General features: G+C 49.0%; 2 protein-coding genes across 8 annotated transcripts in view; both read right to left on the bottom strand.

Annotated features, from left to right (window-relative positions):
• Positions 1 to 231: 231 nt before the first annotated feature.
• On the bottom strand, positions 232 to 15,065 carry mgaa (MAX dimerization protein MGA a). 6 transcript variants are annotated; one of them, XM_088400749.1, is made up of 24 exons: positions 14,578 to 15,051; positions 13,852 to 13,870; positions 12,808 to 13,764; positions 10,955 to 12,461; positions 10,247 to 10,358; positions 10,068 to 10,157; positions 9,701 to 9,829; positions 9,450 to 9,572; positions 8,703 to 9,367; positions 8,351 to 8,630; positions 7,843 to 7,964; positions 7,701 to 7,769; positions 7,561 to 7,627; positions 7,234 to 7,484; positions 6,870 to 7,109; positions 6,168 to 6,771; positions 5,794 to 5,964; positions 4,957 to 5,489; positions 4,767 to 4,886; positions 4,603 to 4,708; positions 4,395 to 4,485; positions 3,702 to 4,045; positions 1,194 to 1,334; positions 232 to 733 (listed from the first exon to the last, which is right to left on the bottom strand). In XM_088400749.1, exons 3-24 carry the CDS (start codon positions 13,533 to 13,535, stop codon positions 384 to 386), a joined length of 6,843 nt encoding a protein of 2,280 aa, XP_088256875.1. In that variant the 5' UTR covers positions 13,536 to 13,764; positions 13,852 to 13,870; positions 14,578 to 15,051; the 3' UTR covers positions 232 to 383. The 6 variants fall into 6 exon arrangements, 5 of the variants coding, with proteins under 5 accessions (XP_088256875.1, XP_088256871.1, XP_088256870.1 ...); XM_088400745.1 differs by having other exon boundaries at positions 12,808 to 13,870; positions 14,700 to 15,054; XM_088400744.1 differs by having other exon boundaries at positions 12,808 to 13,870; positions 14,578 to 15,053.
• Positions 15,066 to 18,311: 3,246 nt separating this feature from the next.
• The window catches only part of tyro3 (TYRO3 protein tyrosine kinase), a 29,532-nt gene continuing 25,921 nt past the window's right edge, over positions 18,312 to 21,922 (bottom strand). For both annotated transcript variants that reach the window (XM_088400753.1, XM_088400754.1), the window contains exons 12-19: positions 21,155 to 21,250; positions 20,985 to 21,065; positions 20,815 to 20,907; positions 20,156 to 20,277; positions 19,810 to 19,919; positions 19,544 to 19,703; positions 19,249 to 19,385; positions 18,312 to 18,825 (exon numbers count right to left, since the gene is read on the bottom strand). In XM_088400753.1, the coding sequence (XP_088256879.1) occupies positions 18,435 to 18,825; positions 19,249 to 19,385; positions 19,544 to 19,703; positions 19,810 to 19,919; positions 20,156 to 20,277; positions 20,815 to 20,907; positions 20,985 to 21,065; positions 21,155 to 21,250 (1,190 nt within the window). In that variant the 3' untranslated portion in view covers positions 18,312 to 18,434. The remainder of the gene's footprint in view (positions 18,826 to 19,248; positions 19,386 to 19,543; positions 19,704 to 19,809; positions 19,920 to 20,155; positions 20,278 to 20,814; positions 20,908 to 20,984; positions 21,066 to 21,154; positions 21,251 to 21,922) is intronic.

The raw sequence follows: 21,922 nt of genomic DNA, 5'->3' as shown, positions 1-21,922 counted from the left end.
ATACCCTGACACTGACCAGTGGATTGTTTGCCTAGAAGTGCACTGACATCGAGCAGTCAATTTCATCTTTATTCGCTACGACTGGTCCATCGCCTACAAGCCCTGAAATTGTAAGGCGACCAGTCAATTGTTTACTTATGCACCCCAAGGTCACCTGGGGTCGACTCCAGCTCAACCACTCTAGAAAAGCATGAATGGAATGAGACAAACTTATAAAGTTAGCGTAGGGTATAAAGGGTAAATGTGGTCAGACTTTATTTAAATTAGTGTTGCAGACATCTGTACTTGTAAGGTATAAAAATAAAAAAACTAGGACTAACAAAACCGGTTCCAGTGAGCGGTTGCCAGGCCAACGGGCAAATCATCCGATCCTTGCGATGTCCTCACGTATGGGGTGCCCCCCGCAGCCCCAGCGGGACCAACCTGGGCATGGGCCTCCAAGACACGTCCTTGCCCGGGGATGCCGGAGCCTCGGCGGGGGGCAGGTGCTCTGCCTGCCCACCCCCCGCCTTCATGTGCAGCAGTGGGGGTGGGGCCAGTGTGTGGCCATTCAGCCCCGGAGTCTCGTCCCTGGGGGCAGGTTGGTGGTCCAAGGTTGACGGCGATACCACCCGGCTGACCGGTGGCATTGCCGTCGCAACGGAGGATGAGGGGGGCGGCGACTCAGTTGGTGGTGCCGGTGGTTGTGGTGGTGTTGCAGGAGCCAGCAGCCACAAGCTGTTTGGGTCCTCAACTGGAGATGACATACTTTGACATTAGTGTGCCAACTTTAAGGCTGCAACTAACAATTAGCTTTTATGATTTATTTGATGATGCCATCGAATTAAGAACATTTTGACCTTAAACCACGCCCGGACTGACCATTGGGAGAACCGGGAGTATTCCCGAATTTTTTTTTTTTTTTTAAATCTGACGGTGCGGCGGCGCATGTGTGGGTAAGGCCAGGGTGGCCTGGTTATATAACTGACTCCTGGCCTGATCAAATCTGCCCTGCCTTAAACCCTTCATTCAAAACAAAGACATTTAAAATTGATAACACAAAAAAAAAGGACCATTCTGCTGATGAAAAGCACACGCAGTTACCAACTTAGCGATTTGGTTGTTATAGTGCGCGACCTTTCACAACCCTTTGGCAACTATTTACTAAAAGGAAAAAAAAACATAAGTGTGGGGTGCCAGGACTGTTTACGTACCTGTTGCTGCTGAAGAAGACAGCGGCGTGGCGCAATCCATCAGCAGTGGGGTCAGAGTCAGGAACGGTTGCCCTGGCAACGCAGCCCCCACCATGGATAAAAGCTCAGAGGGCTCGATGGCCTGCAAGCCGCAGAGGTCGCCTGCAATTATAGTGATCAGAAACAAATGAGCAAGGTTTTTTCCAGGACGTGCACCTGAGTGATATTTTTTTCTGATCGAGTGCACCTGCCACTAAAGTGCAAAAACGTTGAATCTTGGATGGCAACAAAAAGAAAGTGTTGACGTCATCATATCTATTTATGCCGGTCGGCCCAGCATCGGCAAACTTCCGCCCGCCCGGCGTTATTGTCTGACCACGCTACATGTGGACTAGGTAGAGCGCGAGCTCCATAACAGTGACAACGTCCGTCAGAGATTGACAGCAAGGACGACGGCCTGGGTGCGAGCACTGCGAGTTGGGTGTGTGTGTGTGGGCGGCACGCCCGGACTGACCATAGGGAGAACCGGGAGTATTCCCGAAGCGCCGGCATAGGATTGGCCTGCGTCTGTTTTTTTGTTTTGCTTTTTAAGTCTGCCGGTGCGGCGGCGCGCCTATCAGAGAGACAGGCCAGGCCACTTAGGCCACTTAGGCCACGAGCATGTGAGGAGGGAAAGACGATTGGTTTATATCAATTAATATCCGCCCCCACAGTCCATATCAACCACACAGAGCGCGTGTGGAGGAAGGGGTGTGTTGCATATGTCAGGTTCCGTCTGCTGTGGTGTGTGTCGCTTGCGAGTGGTGCGAGTGGGGATAATGGACTTCGAACGAGGTAAAAAGAGGAGGAAAATCGGTGCGGAGAGGGACAAAAAAAGAAAGGCGCTGGAGAAGGACACGGCCAAATGCAGAAAAGTTCTGAATTTATTCAGCCCCCCCCCCCCACTGTGCCATTAAAAACTGTGTGCCCGCGTATGCATGCCAGTTTGCACGTGTTGTGTGCATATGTGCCGCTGCCATGTAATAAGGCTGTGTCCCTCTGTTGATTCATTGTTAGATTTAGTTCTAGTTGATTTTGTAAGTTGAAGAGTCATTTGTTATTCTTTCTTACATGCACATTCTTCTAAACAAAATGCGATAACCGGCCCTGGCAAAATTAATATTAAAATATATGTCTATGTTTCCTATGCGAAGGTGGAAATACAGTGATCCCTCACGACTTCGCGTTTCGTTCACTGCAACTTCACTACATCGCGGATTTTTTTTCCAAATTAAAAAAACCCATTTAAAAGTTAAAATAAAACTTATAAATTGATGAAACATGTGTCTGACCTTTAGGACAATGTAGTATTGCTCCAAGTGTTCGTTTACATTCATTTATTAGTCCGTTTTCGCGTGTTAGCACGATCTTGAATTACCATCTTTCCGCTAACTCGTTAGCCTGCCCAGTACTTCTTGTTGGTGACCGTACTTCGCGGATTTCACTTATCGCGGGTGGTTTTTGGAACCAATTATCCGCGATAAACGAGGGATTACTGTATTGCCAGTTTTGGTGCTTCAGACAGTAGGCCCAGTACTAGTTCTGAGCACCTGACAGGTAAAGAACACAGAAAGATAAAAGGTAAAGAAAAGATAAAATAATTTATCACTGCATGTGATTGAATAGGATATGACTACGCATGAAACATTTGGGGAAAAAAACATATTTGAACATATAATTCTTTTGATATTGATTAAATGTGTTATTGTCCATAATAGAATTATTATGCTGGTTGTTCTGACACTCTCAGCAGATGCAGAGTATACTGGTAAGACAAGTCCAGGGAGCAGTTCAAGGGAAAGGCCAACAGTCACAAGTCCAGGGAGCAGTTCAAGAGAAAGGCCAACAGTCAGACTCAGAGAGACCTTTTGATTATTATCGCCCTCATTCCAGAGATTTTGATTTGATTTTCCGGTATCACCCACAACAAAACCCAAAGAAAGCCATTTCCATATTTTGATTCCAAATATTTGGTGGGTGAACCCTTCCACAGCTGAGTCTTGGAACTGTCCAGGACTAAAAATATCCAGGGTGAGTGTTGTTGTGACTATTATATTGGAGTGTATATTTGTTTTGAATCAGCCAAAAACATACAATTATGTGTGCATGTGTGTGCGCACAAATCTGTTTTGCTTGTGCCCATGCATTTAAGTGTGGATGTGAACAGGCACGTGTGGGCAAGGCCAGGGTGGCCTGGTTACATAACTGACTCCCGGCCTGAAAAAAATCTCCCAGTCCGGCCCTGGTGGGTGGGGCTAGTGGCCTACAGCGGTTTGCGAGTTCCATAACTGCGACAACGTCCGGCAGAGATGGACGGCTGCTGTGCGAGCAATGAGAGTCGGGTATGAATGGCAATGCGAGTCGGGTATGAATGTGTGGGCGGGGCCAGTGGCATACAGCGGCTCCTTGCGAGTGCTCTGGCTCGCTACTTGCGTAAATCAAATTGTGGTGCCGTTTTGACTCAGGTGCTAACTCGCCTTAGCTACTTACCACTCACACCGGGCGAGGGGGCGAAGCTCTTGCACCGAGACAGGATGTTGGGCACCGTCCTGGGTCGATTCCTCGCCATCAGCTCCGAGTGGGAGGCGGCGGGTGGGGCCACTTTTGGCTGATTGACAGCTGCGGCTTTAGGCGAAGGAGGGGGTGGGGCGACTAAGGCGAGGTTGGGTGGCGCTCGTTCCCGTGGAAGCTTCTGAGTGGATGAATCAAATACGACGTCCCCGTCAACCAAAGAGGCTGCTGAGTGGAGCTCGGAGGCAGCAGGTGCCATAGACGAGAGCAGGGACGTGGGACGGGGCTCGGGGGAAGACGAAGGCCGAATGATGCCGGCATTGCTGTTTGGGGTTAAGCACACGCACCGGTTTTCAAGTCACTGCACGTGGTGACATCATCAGCCCTGTGATCAGACTGACGTAAAGTCGACACCCTCCTCCGCGGAGCCAGTCTTGGGCTTGCTCCAGATCGACACACATTACAGCTGCTCCAACATCACATCGTGTTGCTTTCAGTTTTTTCTCATTCCTTGTTCGTTTGACACATTGGCAAAGCATTTGAGGCATAGCGGCGCACTTCCGAATCATATGCTGAGCCTCAAATCAAGCAAACGGCATCTCTTTGCGGTCGCCACAACATGGACTGAAAATGAAAATCTAATGGAGTTGTGAGGCCAACACTCCTCCTCACCAGTTTGTTTTGTTGGCAGAACTGGTCCCGCTGGCGTCGTCTTCCGGGCTGTCTGGCCTCGACGACTTGAAGCAGTCACGGCCACCGTCACCTGTGATCGACAAGCACAGTTTTATTGTCAAGCTGCTTTGTGGGCATGCTCTTCTCTAGGGTGCTTCTTGCGTCATCGACTTGATGAGGGGCCATTTCAAAAGAGGTGGAAACTCACGCGGAAGGAGGCTAGCCATCAAGTGCTCCCTCCGTCGGGTCAGCGCCATCTTCTCCCGTCTCAGACGCTTTTCGGTAGCCCGGAGCTTCTTAATCACCTGAACGGCCTGCAAACAAAGACCAGCGGCAAAAGTAGGCCAGCGGCCAAAAACGTCGCACACTCACCTCATGCAAGGTGGTGGCGGCGGACACGTTGCCCTTTAGCTGGAGTTCATTCCTTAACTCGCTGAACATGCGCGACATCCTGTGCCGCCGCAGCCGCTCCGAAACATTGTGGGCAAGTTTCTGCACAAGGACGTCACATGGAAGGCCAAAGTGGAGGATGTCCTGAAATGCTACATACAAGCTTTCTTACGCTGTCAGCGGAGCGGAGTCCTTCGCAGTCGGTCGACTCATCTGTGGAGTCGGATGAGTGATCCGTCCGGTCGCTGGACGAGTCCACCAGGTTTATAACACGGCCCTCACGATCTCGGACGTTGTTCTCGTCATCCACAATGCAGACTACGTCCAGGTCCGCCACATCCCTTGCTGGCTCCGGTGAGCTGAATGAAGGAGCCTGTGTGCCTGAAACTTTTGACTCTGCCACATTCGGGTTATTCAGGAGGGCCGTGAGTGCTGTCTCGGCAGGCATGCTGCAGACTTCCGAACTGACGAGGTCAGGGAACTCGGCTGTAACAGGGTTCTTTGTGGAGGTAGCGGGAATGATTCTGTCGGTGCTGCTCTTTTGACTCGAGGATGCGGAATCGAGGAGGAGCGGGAAGGAGACGCGGTTGACCGTGAACGACTTAAGGCCCGAGATGCCGGCGTTTGCGCTCGGTGGCACTGGGCCACCAGCCGTGCCGCTCGCAGGAGCCAAGAGAGAAGAAGTTCGAGAGGCGCGGGTGGAACCTGAGGACAACAAGAGCAGCTTTCATCACGATTTGTAAACAAGGATCTTTGCGCGCGATTCTCCTTCTCATCTTTCATATGGCGCCAGACCATTTGCGATGACGATGAAGCGCGAGAAGTGCACACCCTTTACAATCGTATTTTTTGATTCGGAACTCGCTCACAAGCGTCAAAATAAATAGCAAATGCGGACTATGGGTGAGAGTCTGAGCTCTGATGTGCCTTTCAATTGTGCAGAAAATATTAAATGTGGCGACACCGAGCAGTGGGACACTCGTCAGGGGTTTTCCTTTTGGGGACTCGCCTGTCTTGCAGGGGGCGGCCGCTCTCAGCTGGCTTACTGGGATCAGCTGGACCAGTTTGCCATCCGGTCTGCGGTAGTAGCGAACACCTGTCGGACTCTGCACCTGCCGCAGAATCATCCGGACTGTCGAGGAGGAGGGCACAGCCGGGTGGGCCGTTGGCATGCGGGGACCTGCGAGCGGAAACATTCAAGACCCCCAAAAGTCATGTGTGTGCTGTTTCCAAACACGTGCAATCTGCTTTTTGTGAGGAATGATTAGCAAACATGCGCAATCTGCTTTTCTGAGGAATAATTAGCTCGCTCAGTCAGGACATGAATGGAAATTGTTGCACGACACCGGAAAACCAATTATGTTGAGTTCACTTTAAGCTCACCTGATGGTGGAGGTGGCACCAAGTAGTAAGTGACAGCGGCAGCAGGCGTAGCGGTGGCGGTTGATGTTGAGGTCAAGGTTGCTGTGGTGACGGCAGATGCGGTAGTAACAGGTGATGTGAGGGGGGCGATTGCCGTGGAGACGGCGGTTGATGAAAAAGAGGCAGTTCCCGGGGAGATGGCAGCTACACTGAAGGCAGTTGTGGCAGCGACGAGTGCGATGGACGCGGTGGTTTCCGTGGAGACGGCATTACCCGTGGAAGCGGCATTACCCATGGAGACGTCATTACCCGAGGAGACGTCATTACCCGTGGAGACGGCGGGTGACGTGGTGGTCGGGGCTGTAGTAGTAACGAGTGCCATGGACGCATCGGTTGCCGTGGAGACAGCGGTTGACGTGGAGACAGCGGTTGACTTGGCGGTTGGGTACGTCAGCCCATGGCGGTGAGAAGACATCCGCTGGGGCTCGGATAAGGTTGGAATAATGGTCTGCTTCTTGGCGGCCGACACACGGCCGGTCAGATACGCCGCCAGACGGTTGGCGGGGTGGAGCGCCCCCATCTCTCCTAATTGGATCTTGGCCAGAGGATACTTTTTCCCGTTCACCTGCATGAAGACACAAGCCAGCCGATCCAATCCATCACTCAGTCGCCTTAGAAAGCACTCTAAAAAGCTCTAAAAGCGTCAACATCATTACGGCTCACCTGGATGGGGTCGGTGCCACCCGCTCGCTTCTTTCTGGCCGACAGGAAGCCGGCGGCTGAGACGCTATAGAAGAAGGGCAGAGCCAAGCCCATCTGGCTCCTGTCCTCCCACTCGCTCCAAGCTCGCTCCGCTGAATCTTCTTCTGTGTCGCTTTGGTCGGGCTCCTGAGGAGAGTCCTCTGTAAAATCCTCCTCGGTGACCTCACGTTGCCAGGCCTCCATGGGCTCCACCTCCTGCGCCTGCCGGGTTTCATGAGGCACCACAAAAGTTTTGGACAGCAAAGGTGGAGGTCATTGACCTTTAGAAAAGATTGTACTTTGTTTGTTATCTTGACTGGAGCTGAACAACATACTCTACACTAACCTTCTGTGCGCCACCTTGTTTGCTGATGAGAACTTTGTAGTGGATGGTGCCGCTGTCCTCCACCGTCTGGCTGATGGGGCTGATCTGGTACGTGCCGGCCCAAAAGGGCTTTTTCAGTTGGTCCTGGGCCATGGCCTCGCACAGCATCTTCAGCACATGGTCGCGGTCCTCGTCACACGTCCAGCGACCCTCGGTGAGAATGGTCAGACGTCTGGACGCTCTCGACTCCTCCGCAAGGTTTGGCGGCTCAGCTGGCAAGACGATCAGCCCCCCCCCTCTTTCTTATTCACTTCCAAATGGGATCACACAAAAACAGGAGGAACTTACCTGGATGCAAAGTTACGGGTTTTTTGCCACATTTCATCTTGCTCTGTTTGGGCTTCCTGAATGGCTTCTGAAGGATGATGGAGGCATAGTCAGTGTAAGGTTGCTGGCTGAAATTCTCCATTGAGTCAGTCAGCACTTACCTGCTGCGTTGTTCCACACTTTCCCACAAATCTTCTCACTCTGGCACAGCTGCCGGTGTCCTGTGTCGCCTTTTGGATCACGCGGATCGTTTGTTAATTTCGAGGTTCATTTTTGGCTGAATGAAATAAGATGGAGGAGCACCTTGGAAAGCAAGACAGCTTCGGGGACATGCGTCACCTCTGGGTGGGCGTCACCGTCGTCCCTCTTCCATAGAGTCCGGATGCGCTCAGCGGGCTGAGAGACGCTGTCAGCTTCCTTGAGTACTGAAGGGAAAGAAAAAAAACGATGCCTGCAAGTTCAAATCCATCTTACAGATGTCTTTTGGCTGCTGCCCCCACGACCCGACCCCGGATAAGCGGAAGAAGATGGATGGATGGATGGATTTTTTAGTTTCTTTTCTACTGTCAAGTTAAGCAGTCTTGTAACTTTTTGCAACCTCATCCGACAGATTCGGGGAAGCAAGATGGCGGCCATCCGTCGTTGTCGACTTTAAGTACGACATGGCGCGTTGGCCTGATTGAGACCAGCTTGGGTAAAAATTGAGTCAAAAGTCCATCATGAACTTGCTTGTCTTGTGTGTGCACACTTGAATGTTTTTTGGTGAACCGGCAGTGCACGGCGTGAGCATTCCAGAGCTACAGAGACTTACTGTAGGCCATCTTCATCCTCTTCCTTTTCCTCTTCTTTTTTTTGGTGGCGCCGCAGCCCGATGGGCTGGAGTCGGAGCCGTCGAGGTTCTTGAGCAGAACCACCTTCTGCTTGAGGCAGCTACAGCCCAGCATGCACTGCGGCCGGCCGCAGTGGCTGAGCCGGGCCGTGCGGGCCAGGCTGGAACAGATGCAGCCCAGGCGGCAGAAGTCGTTGAGGCACGCTGGATCGGGCCGGGGTGCCAGCTGGATGGGGGCGGTGGGATTCTCGCTCACAAAACCCTGCCGGGAATCACACGGAGTGTGTGCAAAACATATCAAGCGCTGACATGGGAACAAATCAACCTTGGCTACCTTTAAGGTGAAAAGCGATGTCAGCGATATGGAGGCCCTCTCCTCCGTGACAAAGGTGTGAGGATGCCCCGCCCAGGCAGCGCCGTCCTCCAGGTCTTTCTGCTTTAGCAAGCCTCGGGTCAGCAGCGGTTGGAGGGAACTTGAATGGTCTGCGCCAGACTGCTGCGCGACCGGCTTACGTTTGAGCCTCTTCCTCCTCTCAAAAGGAGGGGACTGAGAGGGGGGAGAGACCAGCATGTTTGGCGCAGGGCAGACTATGGGCGGAGTTTCCTTTGGTTTTGGAGACTCCTCCACGAGGGGAGCTGGGGCGTGGGGGCAGTCTGTCAAAAGGGGTTTGGAACTCTTGGGCTTCCTTTCAGCTTTCCTAGCGGTCTTAAGCTGCAGGTGGGGGGCTTTGGCTCTCTTGGACGGTGGGATGAACCCAGTGATGAGGTCGAAGCTGGGCAGGGCGGCACTTTGCTTCTTGAGGACGCTGCCGAGCGTGCGCACGTAGCTGCTGCTGCTGGCGGGAAGCTCGTAGACGGGCAGCGAATCTGGTGGTGGCTGAGAGAAGCTGGCCACGCGCTGGTCAATCAGCTTGGCCTCGCTCTCCAGGTATTGGTCCAGCATGTCACTGCAGAACGCCGACAAGTTCTTGCGGTTCTGCTCTGAGCTGACCGACACTGCTAAGAGCAAAGCTTCATGAAAGGTGACATTCGAGAGTCGCACACGAGACAGCGCACATGTTATCGAGAGTATATGGGTCACCTTGGGCCTTGGAAAGCGACGGAGTCTCCGAGGATTCCGAAGGACTGAACTTTTCCCTCCAACCTTTAATTTGCGTCACATCTGTCGTCTTTCCGGTCCTGGACACAAACGACCCAGAAGCGCCTAGAAAAATACAGAAAGACGAATGAATGTACACTGAGCATCGACAAAAGCGACGGTTGTCATGGTGACAAACAGCCTGGCGCTCATGGCTAATGTTAACGAGTCCAACCTTAAACTCTGTGACTCACCCTGCAACGGCACCAGTGCCTGGCTTAGAGGCTCCACGCTGGCTCCCGGGGGTGGTATGGGGAGACGCACACCCAAGTACTGCAGGTCAATGGAGAGGCTGGTGTCCAGCAGGTTCATCTTCAGTCCAACTGACCAAATGACATAACATGAACGTTAGTTAGCCTGACGGCAAAACTGCTACAGACTTTGGTGAAGCGGAAAACACAACACATGACCATGACGACTGAGATGGGGAAAAGAAAAGATTTTAGCAAGGCCATTTTTTTTCTTCTTTTTTTTATGAGATAAAAGTAAGTTTGGAAGGTGTCCTGCAATTCTGCTGATTGGCAAACAAATTTCAGGAGAGAGGAAATTGATGATTCCGACCCTCTTGCAGCACTGGGTGGATGATCTGCTGGTGCTTCATCATCTTGAGGTCTTTGACAAGAGCTTCCTCATAGAAAGCGATCATCTCGTCTGGTGGTAGAGTCAAAACGGGAAGCGGCGCGCTAAGCACAAAGAAGAAAGGTTGAGCGGGAGGCGCGGCTGTTCAGATGAACGATTACCACGGGAGCGATCTTCTGTTGCTCGCAGCAGGCCAACGTCCGGCAGCGACGGCACAAGCCGGCTGTTTGCTTCTTGCTCGTCACTCTCGGCGATATGAAGTTTGAGAGCCTCCTAAAACATAAAAGCATTGTTTTTCTTTGGAGTGACGACACCAGGAACCTGTCCAGGGACCAAACTCACAGAGATGATCTAATACTGACTTGCAAGCCAGCATTTTGGGGTCATGACCTCTAACATAACAGTGGCAACAAATTGTTGCTACGCTACACTTCTTGGGTATTGCAAATTTGCAACCTAATTTTAGTTCATAACGATGTCAAAACTATAAAAAAATAAAATAAAAAAACTATAAAAAAGGGGAAATCAACAGCTTTATACTGATGTTTATGTTTTGCTATATTTGGGATTGTAGAAATCGACAACATTTTGCAAAATGCAATTTCTAAACAAAGGACAATGGTCATTTCACAAGGATTTGAAATGGACAAATGAGGTAAAAGTTAGAACAAGTGCATTCTGATGGCCTCTACACGTGCAACTGCTTTGGTTCAAAGCCATGAATTCCATCAACTGGAGACTGGCTCTGGTGCACATCGAAACTTTGGCGCTCATAAGATCTTTACTTGACGGTGATCAATTTGACATTATCTTGATGAGGAAGATGATGACAAACACAATATGGCCATGTGAATGCGCGAGTTGGCTACCTTGGATGTGAAGGAGATAAAGAGCTGCTCCTCAACTTCTTCCAGGTTAGGCTTCATGGTCACGTAGGCGGAGTCGTCCGTCTTCAGGTCCAAATTGGATATGGCGGCTTTTCGCCGTCGAGCCTTCTTTTTGCTCTTCAGTTGTTTGGGGGACGCCATCGTCAGGACATGCTCAGGAGGAGCCGGTGTGTTGGCTTCTCCCGCGACATAAGCCGGACAGGGAGGTAGAAGCGAATCCGCGTTGGGAAACTCCACGCTCATTGCGAGGTGCTCTTCTGTCGAGAAAAACTGCATGAGATCGGCGATAGAAGGTGTAGGGGACAACGCGTCGCCATCCAAGGAGGAAAACGTTGGCGAGAGAGTGAGCGGAAGTGCAAGGGGAGACAGTTCCCCTGGGAAAGGCAGCGGCTGCTCACTCTCTTGAAAAGAAAGAGAATGGACAGCTGAGGGATTGGGCTGGACCAGGACACCAGACGGGGATGGCTCATTGGCTGCACTTTGGGAAGGCAACAAGGAGGACTCCAGTGAAAGTGTCTGAGCCGTGGGCTGGAACACTTCAAAAGAGGGCTCCACGTAGGGTTCAGGAGGAGGTAACACCGTATGCCACTTAAAGACAGACGGGTCACAGTCTTTGCTTGACAGTGAAGCCTCAGGAGCCTTGGAAGAGCCAGAGTCCAGCTCCAACGCAAAGGTAGCAGGGAGAGAAGGCAGTGGCTCTGGCGAACTCACGGGGGACAACGGCTCAAAGCCAAAAACTGAACACGGCGAGCCAGCAAGAAAATGAGCAGACTTGGACACTGAGGGCGGCGGGGTGCTTGGCATGTCGGCAGTATCACGGTTCAACAGTGGAGACAAAGAGGAGGTAGGAAGAGATGAACAAAGCAAAGTCTTGTGGTTTCCAAGTGGCTCTTCAACCTTGGCAAACTCTGCTTTTGCTGGCTCACAAGCTGAACGCACCAGGACATTAGGGCAAGTTCTTAATCGTTTTGCTTCCGGAGAAGCCAGACTGCAGAGCGCTTGAGAAGGTTCTTCTCCCAGACTCAACTTGTCTGATCCGCTTGAGGTAGAACCCTGGTTGTCAGGTTTCACGTGAGATGTTGTGTTTGGATTCTGATTAGCAGAAGCGGTGCTTGTCCCGCTTTGGGCCTCTGCAGGAAATTGGGTCGAGGAAGATTCCAACTTGCTCTTGACGGCCTTGGTCTTAGTTGAATGCTTTTTCAAGAACAGCGCCAAGGCCGGCAGAGGAAGAGGCCGTTGGACCTTGGACTGACGTTCAGGCTCAGAAACAACCAGTCCTTGGCCCTTTGTTTGCGGTGGAACTTCACTTGAGGACTCTGTCGACTGCTTATTGGCTTTATCAATGTCTTGGCTTGTGGCGTTTCCTGCAGTTGTAATAGTGTTGCTTTGCTCAAGTCCCTTTGAGGAGTGCACACTGCATCTTGTTAAGGAAATGTGCGCCTCTTGGCCGAGGTCCCCACTGAATTGATCTGCTGGTCGTGAGTTGGTGCTAAAGGAAACAACAGTAGCATGTCATTCATCTACAACTTACAAGGTGGTTGCAAGAAGACAACAAACAATCACTGGTGCCTGTCAATCAAATCTAAAGACCATGGTGTCAGAATCAGGACAGCTCGTTCAAACGGCATCTTGAGAAGGATTCATTTTATCTACGACTAAGCACAGAGCAGATCAGGTAAGCACCAAGACATAAGTTCTCATTTACAGAATGGGTCACTTCCCCAAAACACTCAGCAACATGGAGGACTTCTTGAAGGACAACTCAAGCTCAGAGTAGGAAACAATGTGATGTTGCAGTAAAGAATAAAAGCATCTTTAAAAGAAGAAGCTCTTACCAGGTAGTGTTCTTCACAACTTGGGGTGCAGGTCCCAAGGATACTTCTTGGACACAATTTGTAGTGTTTGTAAAGCTTCGAGCTTTGTGATTTGCAAGCAAAGACTTCAAGCTTTTCTTAAGCGGTTGCTGCCGACCGGATACTGCAGCTTCACCTTGGTTGGATTTCATCTTTGGGCCGAGCGAACCGACACCGTCCTCCCTGAGTCCCTTAGCAAACGGGTTGTAATCGACTTTGAGTTGAGCAAATTGGCAGTTGTGGTACATGGTGACAGCCATGAACTCAGTCTGTTGAAATGTGAACGTGGCAACGTTTGAGGCATTCAGCTTAATGTCTTCAGGACCTTTCTCCGTCTGGACCACATGCAAACGCGGAATGTAGCGATGCATCGGGTGCACTAGGACGTTGCCTTGCTGGTCGGCCGCGTTGCTGGTCAGCTTCAGTTTGTAAAACGAAACCGGATTCTGCATCCAAAGCTCACCAGCGGCAGGTGATTCGGGATGGGCAAACAGAAGATTTGTCACATGTTGTTCCGCCTTCCCGGCCGCATGCCAGCTGGTGCCGGTCCAGGTGTAACGATTCTGGTCTACCAGCTGAACATCCATCATCAAAACATACTTCTTGGACGGCTGCAGTCCAGAGATGCGAAACCGGCAATATGGAAACATCCTACTGCCTTGCTTCGTCAGAATCATTTCAGTTTTACACCTGAAGAATTCGTTCCACATGTTGTTGTTGTCCAAAGTCACTTGGATGCCTCTGCAAGTGCTCTCAGCTGGAAGCAAATCCCCTCTAGACAGCTTGGTGGCAGCACGTCTACTGCAGGATGTTCCTGACTGCGCGTCGGCTTCACCCGTCAGGGTGGCCTCTTTGTAACATCCATTTGAGCCTCGGCCTGCTTGAGCAAAGTGCTGAGGCAGATAATCAGCATCAGGCGCAACTGCAGGGCTGGCCGACCTGCCGTCATCAAACACCATCACTTTCTGTTGTGCCTTAGAGGCCATGGGCGCATTCCACACGTCTTTAACATTTTCTATGTCTTACCAGAGGGCACAAGAACATCCTGGGGGGGGATGAAACAAGTACTTTACCAAGCGTGATAATAATGACATCATAGCATACATCAGACGCTGTAACGCTAACCTGGCAACGAATTTGCATGCGTACAATTCATTGTGAACACGTTACATTACGCCAACAAGACTGTTCTTCCATTTAGAGACCAAATAGCAACTGGACGAGCTAGAAGATTATTTGACAACACGTAACGAGTAGATAATTTTCTCTACTACTTAGCCTCATTCGGGTCATGTTGCCACAAATAATCTCCAAAAAGGCTATTTTGAAATCCCACAGGAAAAACGCAATTTTTCCGGAACCCATCATCAGATATTCCAAATCTTCAGGGTATTATTCCAACAAGACTCAGCGTTTTAAAAACTGCTGTTTTGTCACATTTACATTTATAGTTACAGACAATAGTTAAATGTAACTACCTATTTGTTTTGATTTTTTATGCAGAAGTCAGTTTGAAATGTGGTTTATTTTGAGATCAGACGGCGACTCAACTAAAGATGGCTATTTACATATTATTTGAGACAAAACAAGTTAACGCGAGAACAAAACCTATCCTACTTCATATCCAAGCATCATGCAACAAGGGAATACAATCGGCTAACTGGCTAGCTAGCATGCCAAACATGCTAGCTGGGCCTGAAGCACAACCTCCATCAAACACGACCATGCGTTTCATGACGTCACTCTGATTACCTTCCACACGGTTAAACGCTTCTACCGCGCGGACACCGTGACCTCAATCCACTTAAGGACCCTTTCCGCTCTGTTCGCGTCTCTTCGACAGCTTTCTTTCTTGCTTGGTTAGTTGTTCCTACCGCTAGCAGCGTGCTGCCGTCAGTCGGTCGGTCATTCTGTGTGCTGCTACGTCACGACGCGTGACTGCGCAGTGCGCACCCTCCTCGGCCGCCATTTTAATGCCGTGCCGCTGCCACCTGCCTCTCCTTCGTCGTCTGTTAGACGTCGCCGTTCCACCGGGACCGTCGTCACCGTCGTAGTCCGACAGCCGGAGGCAGCGCGTTGGCCCCGAAACGGATTCGGTAGGGTTTGTACCGCGGCACGAGCTTCAACAGCAACCTAGGACCGCGAGTGGGGCGTGATCTGGAGTAAACTCAACTACGACGTGTAGTATAACAGAACGACGACCCGTTTGAGCTTGTGCAACGAAGCGGTAACATAACGACGGATTTGAGAGTGCAACCACGCGTGTACCGGTAACGCGTGGTCAGCTACGACGACGTGTAGTAGACAAGTACAACTATTAATGACAACGACGTGCAGTAACACACCGACGACATAACACTAGTTCGCGGCGTAAAATGGCTTAAGTCTATTTTCGTCCTAGTGTACTTCAATGGTTAGAAGTAATTAACGTACAAAACGTAACTATAGTTGAGTGATTACGAAACGGACATTTTTCACGTTTACTTGCTTTATTTAGGAACTGCGGGGATCTGTGCATTTTATACCGACAACACGTGAAAAAGAAAAAAAAAGTCAGTACTTCTAGCGAACAGAATTGAGGAGGTACAACTTAACTGGTCTATAGTAGTAACCCAACAATGATGTGTAGTTACACAACGATGGATGAAAAGACAATTAGTATGCCTACCAGTCCACAGAGACAATTATGGTAATATGTTTTACACAAAAACATTTTATTTGAGGTAGTAGAATTACCACGGTGTGTACTTGTCTGAAGTAAGATCTACAACACCCACTAACACAACAGCCAAGTTGTGTAGCAGTCGTTAATGTGCACAAAATGGTAATACATGCTTGTCTTTTCACATGCTACGAGTAGTTCAGTGGTGTGAGGTAACACAACATATACAGCAACTGTACTTGAGTTTTGTACTTTTTATAACAAATTAGCAGTGGGATCTTGTCTCATTTGACTGTCGTGTGCCACAGTGTTGGGAAATAACAAAGTACATCGTATTTGAGCACTTCACTATTCTGAACTGTCATTCTCACACATTCGAAATAAAGAATTCAATCAAGATATTTATCAATACTTCTAACAGCCAGATTTACTATTGCTTTTTTTAATCTCTGCAGATGACAACTCAAAGAAAACATTCAAAAAGGAGGTGACCCTACCTGTACCTTTACTTTTATCAGTCTGTTTTTACACAAGTATCTATACTTTTACTTAAGTGCACAGTACTTTTGCCATCAGTAGCAGCGTCTGGGGGCACCTAGGCCTAAATTGCAGAAGACTTATTTGGCACATCATGTGTTGCTCAAAACTCAAGCAGAATCTCTCATTGCATTGTGGCCAACGGTACACTGGGTATTGCACACGTTAGTATTGCAAAATAGGGATAAATATTCCTTGCGGCAAATGCTGGATGGGTTATCTTGCATGCTTCTTGGGAGCTAGTTGCAGAGGCCATAGATATATAACAGCTAGTGTTTGGCTTCTTCATTTTAACTCATTGAATTTTTGATCGATTTTGACATGGATTGGGTTGTTACAAACATCAGATGTGCAGCTATGATGCAAGCCATTTGTCAATTTATAATTGGGATTTTAACTAAGATACCATCGCAGGACTGCCACTTCAACGAGGCAGTAAAGGCTGTATATATTGTTATCTATGCAGAGGGTCATCTGAATCATACGTCTTAGTTTTAGGCTGAAGTAATTTAGGGTGACCAGACGTCCTCTTTTTACCAGACATGTCCTACTTTTGAGACCTAAAAAAATGTCCGAGGGGAATTTCAAAAGCGTCCGGGATTTTGTTGGACTGCCTCAAATATAATACATGTACAGTACATTGTCAATAGACTTGCCACTCCGTTCCATTTCACTCAATTCCAGGTTTTTCTGTATCGTTCGCAAATAAGTCACGCCCTTCTCCTTAAATCTAGTCACTTTGCTGCGAAGTAGGGTGGGCTGGCCAGTCTACACCAAGTGTTTACAAGCGATGCCAAAACGAAAATGCACGTTCACGGAGGAGTTGAATAAAACAATTCCCATGCTTTCGTCAGGGTCGTGATCCTTATGAAGACGAACTCAGTACTTCTAGCGAACAGAATTGAGGTGGTACAACTTAACTGGTCTATAGTAGTACAAATGAGTCTTAGGGCATAATCATAGGTGGCACTGTCCAATTTATCGTCAAGAGTATAAAAAAAAACCCCACATGCTTGACATGCAAGACAGGCACTTACGTGTCTGTGGCAAATAATGGTGCCAACGTCCCCTGCAAGAGGAGGACTGAAGAGGAGCCTTTTTTTTTTCTTTTCTTCAAATGTTGCACCAATGGCTGTATTTCTTTTGTCTCTTTTTTACTTTGTGTACCACTATAAAACTCAAAAATGTCAGCGTACACATGTTTTTGTCATTGTACGTATGTTGTTTTGTGTGTAAATATGTTTTTGTTATTGTATACATGTTGTTCTGTTATTCGGGCCAATAAATGCAATTGCTATACAGACATGTCATTTGTGTCATAACATACGACACAAATGACCCCCCCAAAAATAACCAAATAAAATGACCCCACCACCGTCAAAAAACCCAAATCTGGTCACCCTAAATAATTTAATCTCCATAATCCCCTTGCCATACACTGGCCAATAGCAGATCCCATCGATCAATTTCCTGAACTAGTTATTTTGGTCCAATGTTAATCCGTACATTTTAGCGCAAAGTTAACTGGTGCTTGTGTCCTTGCTCGCTCATGGATACTTGTGTTATCCTCCTCCTGACTAGTAGGAAGTGGGCTTTCTTAGTACGAAGCAGGTTTTATCCTCAACTACCATTTCCCCCGCAAGTTGGTCTGTAACTGTCAGAGGACTAGCGCTAACAACAAAATGTCAGTTCCGTTGATGTCGCATCATCTCATCTGGGTCTGCAAATTGCGCAATGGAACGAGTGAGTGCATTGTCCACAGCACCAATGTGCACAGCAGCAAACTATTTTGTCTATAAACATTTCTGCAAATCAGCGCATGAGAGAAGTACGCAGCCTCGTTTAGCCACCGCTGGCCTCACTTGACGTCAACGACGAGCTTAGCACTGCGGTCAGATTGGCATCAGTGGCTTACATATTAGGTCTTGACGTCATAACCATGTTCAGGAAGCATCAAGTAGCATGCTGGCTCACATCAGATGAATCAAGAAATTCAACAAGAATTTTTGGCTTGGGTAAGTAGGTGGGGTACCGCTCATGTGAACCACTCCAGGACGCCCGTATGCGGTTCACATGATGGATGGATGGATAATTGCCGTTTTGTTTTTTTCCATTAACAGTTTGTAATCAAAAGTGGTTGTCTGGCTCACACAAAGTTCCAGGGTGCACAACAGCAGCCTCAGTGCCATCTGTTGCCTTGTTGACGCTAACCACTTTCATGACCTCACCAGAGTTTCCAGAGACCTGGTTTTGTTGTGTGTGGCGTCAGTAACCCTGCATATGAAGCTGTTAGAAATGAAAGTTTTTAATGAGTCTCATTCATTCAAATTAACAACCAAGTTAAAAAGTGCCAAAGAAAGTGTGCAAAACTCATGTGTTCGCTCAGTGTCTCAAGTCCCATTCAGTTAGTTCACACGTGAACAACGGCGTCGTCGTCCTCTTCCAGATTGTCCACGCCTGGCCCCTGCCCCCCTCCACAGGGGTCTACAATGTACCTGTAGTCTGCCCCGCCTCCGATAGCCAGCGCGGCCCCAGACGCCACCATCAGCCAGTCCTGCTCCTCGTCCTCAGCGTCCCGCTTCCAGGGGACGCTCAAGCCGTCACCCTCTTGTGCGCCGTCTGCCCCGCTGGCCCCCCTGCCCTCTTGGTCTTCTCCCTTCACGTTGACGTAATGTAAGGACTCCTTGCAAGGGACGCCAGGTGAAAAACTAAGCCGCAGCTCCTCCAGCAATACCACCAGACGTTGGAACGTTGGCCGACATTTGGGGACTGGACTCCAACAGCTGTGCATCACGTCGTAACTGAGAGGTCACATGAAATTGGTGCAATATGGATGAATCGCATGACATTGAGCTAATCAAAACTGACCCACACGACTAGAACTGGTAGGTCACATGACATCATGATGACAACACAGACACTGCAGTGGTTACGACACTAACTACAATCTCATGACATCACTGAGCGGGTATGACAATGTTACGTCATGGCGAGCCTGAAAGGTTACAAGACAGCAAGATGTCAAAATGACATTGTTACGATGTCATCACAGAAACTTAATAATCATTATGACGTTATAGCCGAGATCACATCATGTCAGGTCAAATCATGTGACGTTATAACACGTGACAGTCACTGACGTGGCATTTGCTTGAGCTGGCACGTGACGTAATCCTTGCTGACATGACACCATAACTGAGGTGTCGCATACATCCCAGACTCACATGTCTTGTCTGCACTCGGCAGGTTTCTTGAGGCGCTCTCCTCGTATCAGGTACTCGTAGATCTCAGAATTCTCCACGCCGGGATATGGCGTCTGGCCGCGGGTCATCACTTCCCACATGGTGACGCCAAAGGCCCACTGTGACACACACAAACAGGTTTCAATCACCTCCGATAGCCTCCGTGAGACAAGAATCGATGACATCATGTTTGACTTCATCCCGACCACTATAATGACTATTTCATTGAGTTGATGATACCGATTGCTGTGGGGGTAAAAATAAAATGTAGCAGTACCACGTCGCTCTGCGTGGTGTAGATGTTGTCGGCCAAGCTTTCCAACGCGATCCATTTGACGGGGAGCTTGGAGACGGATCCCTGCCGGTAATAGTCTCCTGAGTAGATCTTCTTGGAGAGACCAAAGTCTGCGACGCACACAACCATGTTCTCATCCAGCCTGATGCAGAGCAGAAGGACGTCATCACAATCATCTAACGGCTGTGGACGTATTGTGTGACCGAGGTGCGTGAAAAGCAAAGGCAATAGCGCTGAGGAGGACTGACATGCAGTTGCGGGCCGCCAGATCTCTGTGGATGATATTGTGACCGCTCAGGTATTCCATCCCCCTCGCCACGTCCAACATGAACTGAACCAGCACGTGCAGCGACAAGTCCTGACGGGAAAGACATGGCACGCGAGCACAAGCGGCGGTCACGCGCATGAGGAAAGGCGGCGGGCGCAGTGAAGCCCAGCCTATCTCACAATGAGGGTGAAAGAAGCTGTGATGACAAGTTGCGAGCCGCAACTCAAGTTGTGATGCGGTGAGGACGTCAGTAAAGCAAAGTGGAAGGTGAGTGCGAAAGCGTGGAGCTAGCGGCCCGTGAGGGTGGGCTGGCTGGGGACACGTACAAAGGGCTGGTCACCGAGCCTGGACAGGAGCAGGAATGTGTGCAGGTCTCCGTGCTTCATGAAGGGCAAGACCACCATCGGGACGGGCAAACGCTGAGCATGACGCCGCTGCAAACTCACTCCTGTTGGCCCAAACGCAGTGCCCGTAAAAAGAAAGCGATGTAAGGTAGTGTTGTCAAAAGGCCCGATACTTTCGGTACCAACACGCAAAAAATACATCGATACCTGCTTTTTGTGGTACCGACTACCAAATATTTAACTTTTCACTCTGCGAGCTGTGTCGATTCTTGCCGAATCTGATGGGGGCAGTATACGCATGGAGCAGCAAGTCAGCAGCTCTGAAGAAGCAGAAAACCTTCGGTCTTTCATAACAATGGCTTCAGCAAGTTGGTGTGGAAGTCCAACACGCCGGCTTGTTCAGAAGCCAGGTCGCTCAAAGTGTCGTGTATGGAAATATTTTGCATTCGAGGCGGATGCAGCCGGAGCAATTATAGAGTCAAACAAGCCAACGTCTTGATTGTTTTTATAGATGTGTGACTTGAAGGCTCCATGCCACTGCTGCTCTTTTTTAATGTATATCAGAGGTATTGGTACCGACTACTGAAATTCTGGTATCGTGACACTACTAGTGCTCGGTACCGGAACCAGACTGGCTTTACCAATGAGCTGGATGACGTTGGGGTGGTGGAAGTCCTTCATGTAGGCCGCCTCCTTCAGGCACTGCTCGATGTCACCTGACGCGGTGATGTCAGCTGGCCACGCCCACAGGGTGACATCATCAAAGCGTGACCTTGCAAGGCAGGCCACGTGGCCACCGGAGAACACTCACATCTCAGAACCTTTACTGCTACCTTCTGGACCTGGCAGTCGTCTTTCTTCAGGAAGGCCTCACGAACCGAGCCAAACTCGCCTAAACACACAGAGCACCCGGGCGCTGTCAGTTGACATGGCGGCAACATTGGAGCCAAGACAAAACATGATGCGAACACACAACGTGACCTTTGCCCAGCATGTGGCCGAGTACAAGCAGCGTCTCTGGGATAAGAACGTCCTTTAATTTGTTGTTGAGCTCCTCGCTGATACCCAGACTATCCACTAGAGAAGAAACACACAACAGCATTCATTTGATTCACTGAGATAAACTAACATTGCAGTGGGCATGGCTAAATGAAAGGTGGCATGTCACGTGACAGCAGGCCCCTCCCTATTTAAACTTGAGACAATCGGTCTGTTTTCATGGACAACTACTATAATATGCAAAATCTTAACTTTTGAGAAGCTGAAAAGTGCATTTCAAATCAGCAATGAAGATATCAAAAATTACTACTGATTAATTTGACCATTGATTAGTTAGCGATGAATGGATTAATTGTTGCCACCCTTGTATGGTGGCTCATGTAAAAGTTATAGTTCTAAATTATAGTTAAGTAAAGTTTTATATATATATATATATATATATATATATATATATATGTGTGTGTGTGTGTGTGTGTGTGTATATATATACATACATATATATATATATACATACATATATATATATACACACATATATAAATATATATATATATATACATACTATAATATATATATATATATATATATATGTGTGTGTGTGTGTGTGTGTATATATATATACATACATATATATATACACACATATATATATATACCACATTTGATGGTCACGTGTGCAAGTGGCTTGCCACCTCCTCTACATGGATGACATAAAGCTGTACGCTAAGAACGAGCGGGACATTGACTCCC

The sequence above is a fragment of the Syngnathus floridae genome, chromosome 16, assembly GCF_059516105.1.
Source record: "Syngnathus floridae isolate MCC-2025c chromosome 16, RoL_Sflo_1.0, whole genome shotgun sequence".
Taxonomy (NCBI): Eukaryota; Metazoa; Chordata; class Actinopteri; order Syngnathiformes; family Syngnathidae; genus Syngnathus; species Syngnathus floridae.
This window is presented reverse-complemented; position numbering and strand designations above follow the sequence as displayed.

What these genes read in the sequence shown, in the direction of transcription:
- mgaa (XM_088400745.1), bottom strand. Translation starts at nt 13,811, where the DNA reads ATGGCCTCTAAGGCACAACAGAAAGTGATGGTGTTTGATGACGGCAGG. An exon ending in AAGCTGTCTTGCTTTCCAAG is followed by an intron (nt 7,770 to 7,842) that starts GTGCTCCTCCAT and finishes GTGATCCAAAAG; the next exon opens with GCGACACAGGACACCGGCAG. An exon ending in TCTGCCAACAAAACAAACTG is followed by an intron (nt 4,046 to 4,394) that starts GTGAGGAGGAGT and finishes AACCCCAAACAG; the next exon opens with CAATGCCGGCATCATTCGGC.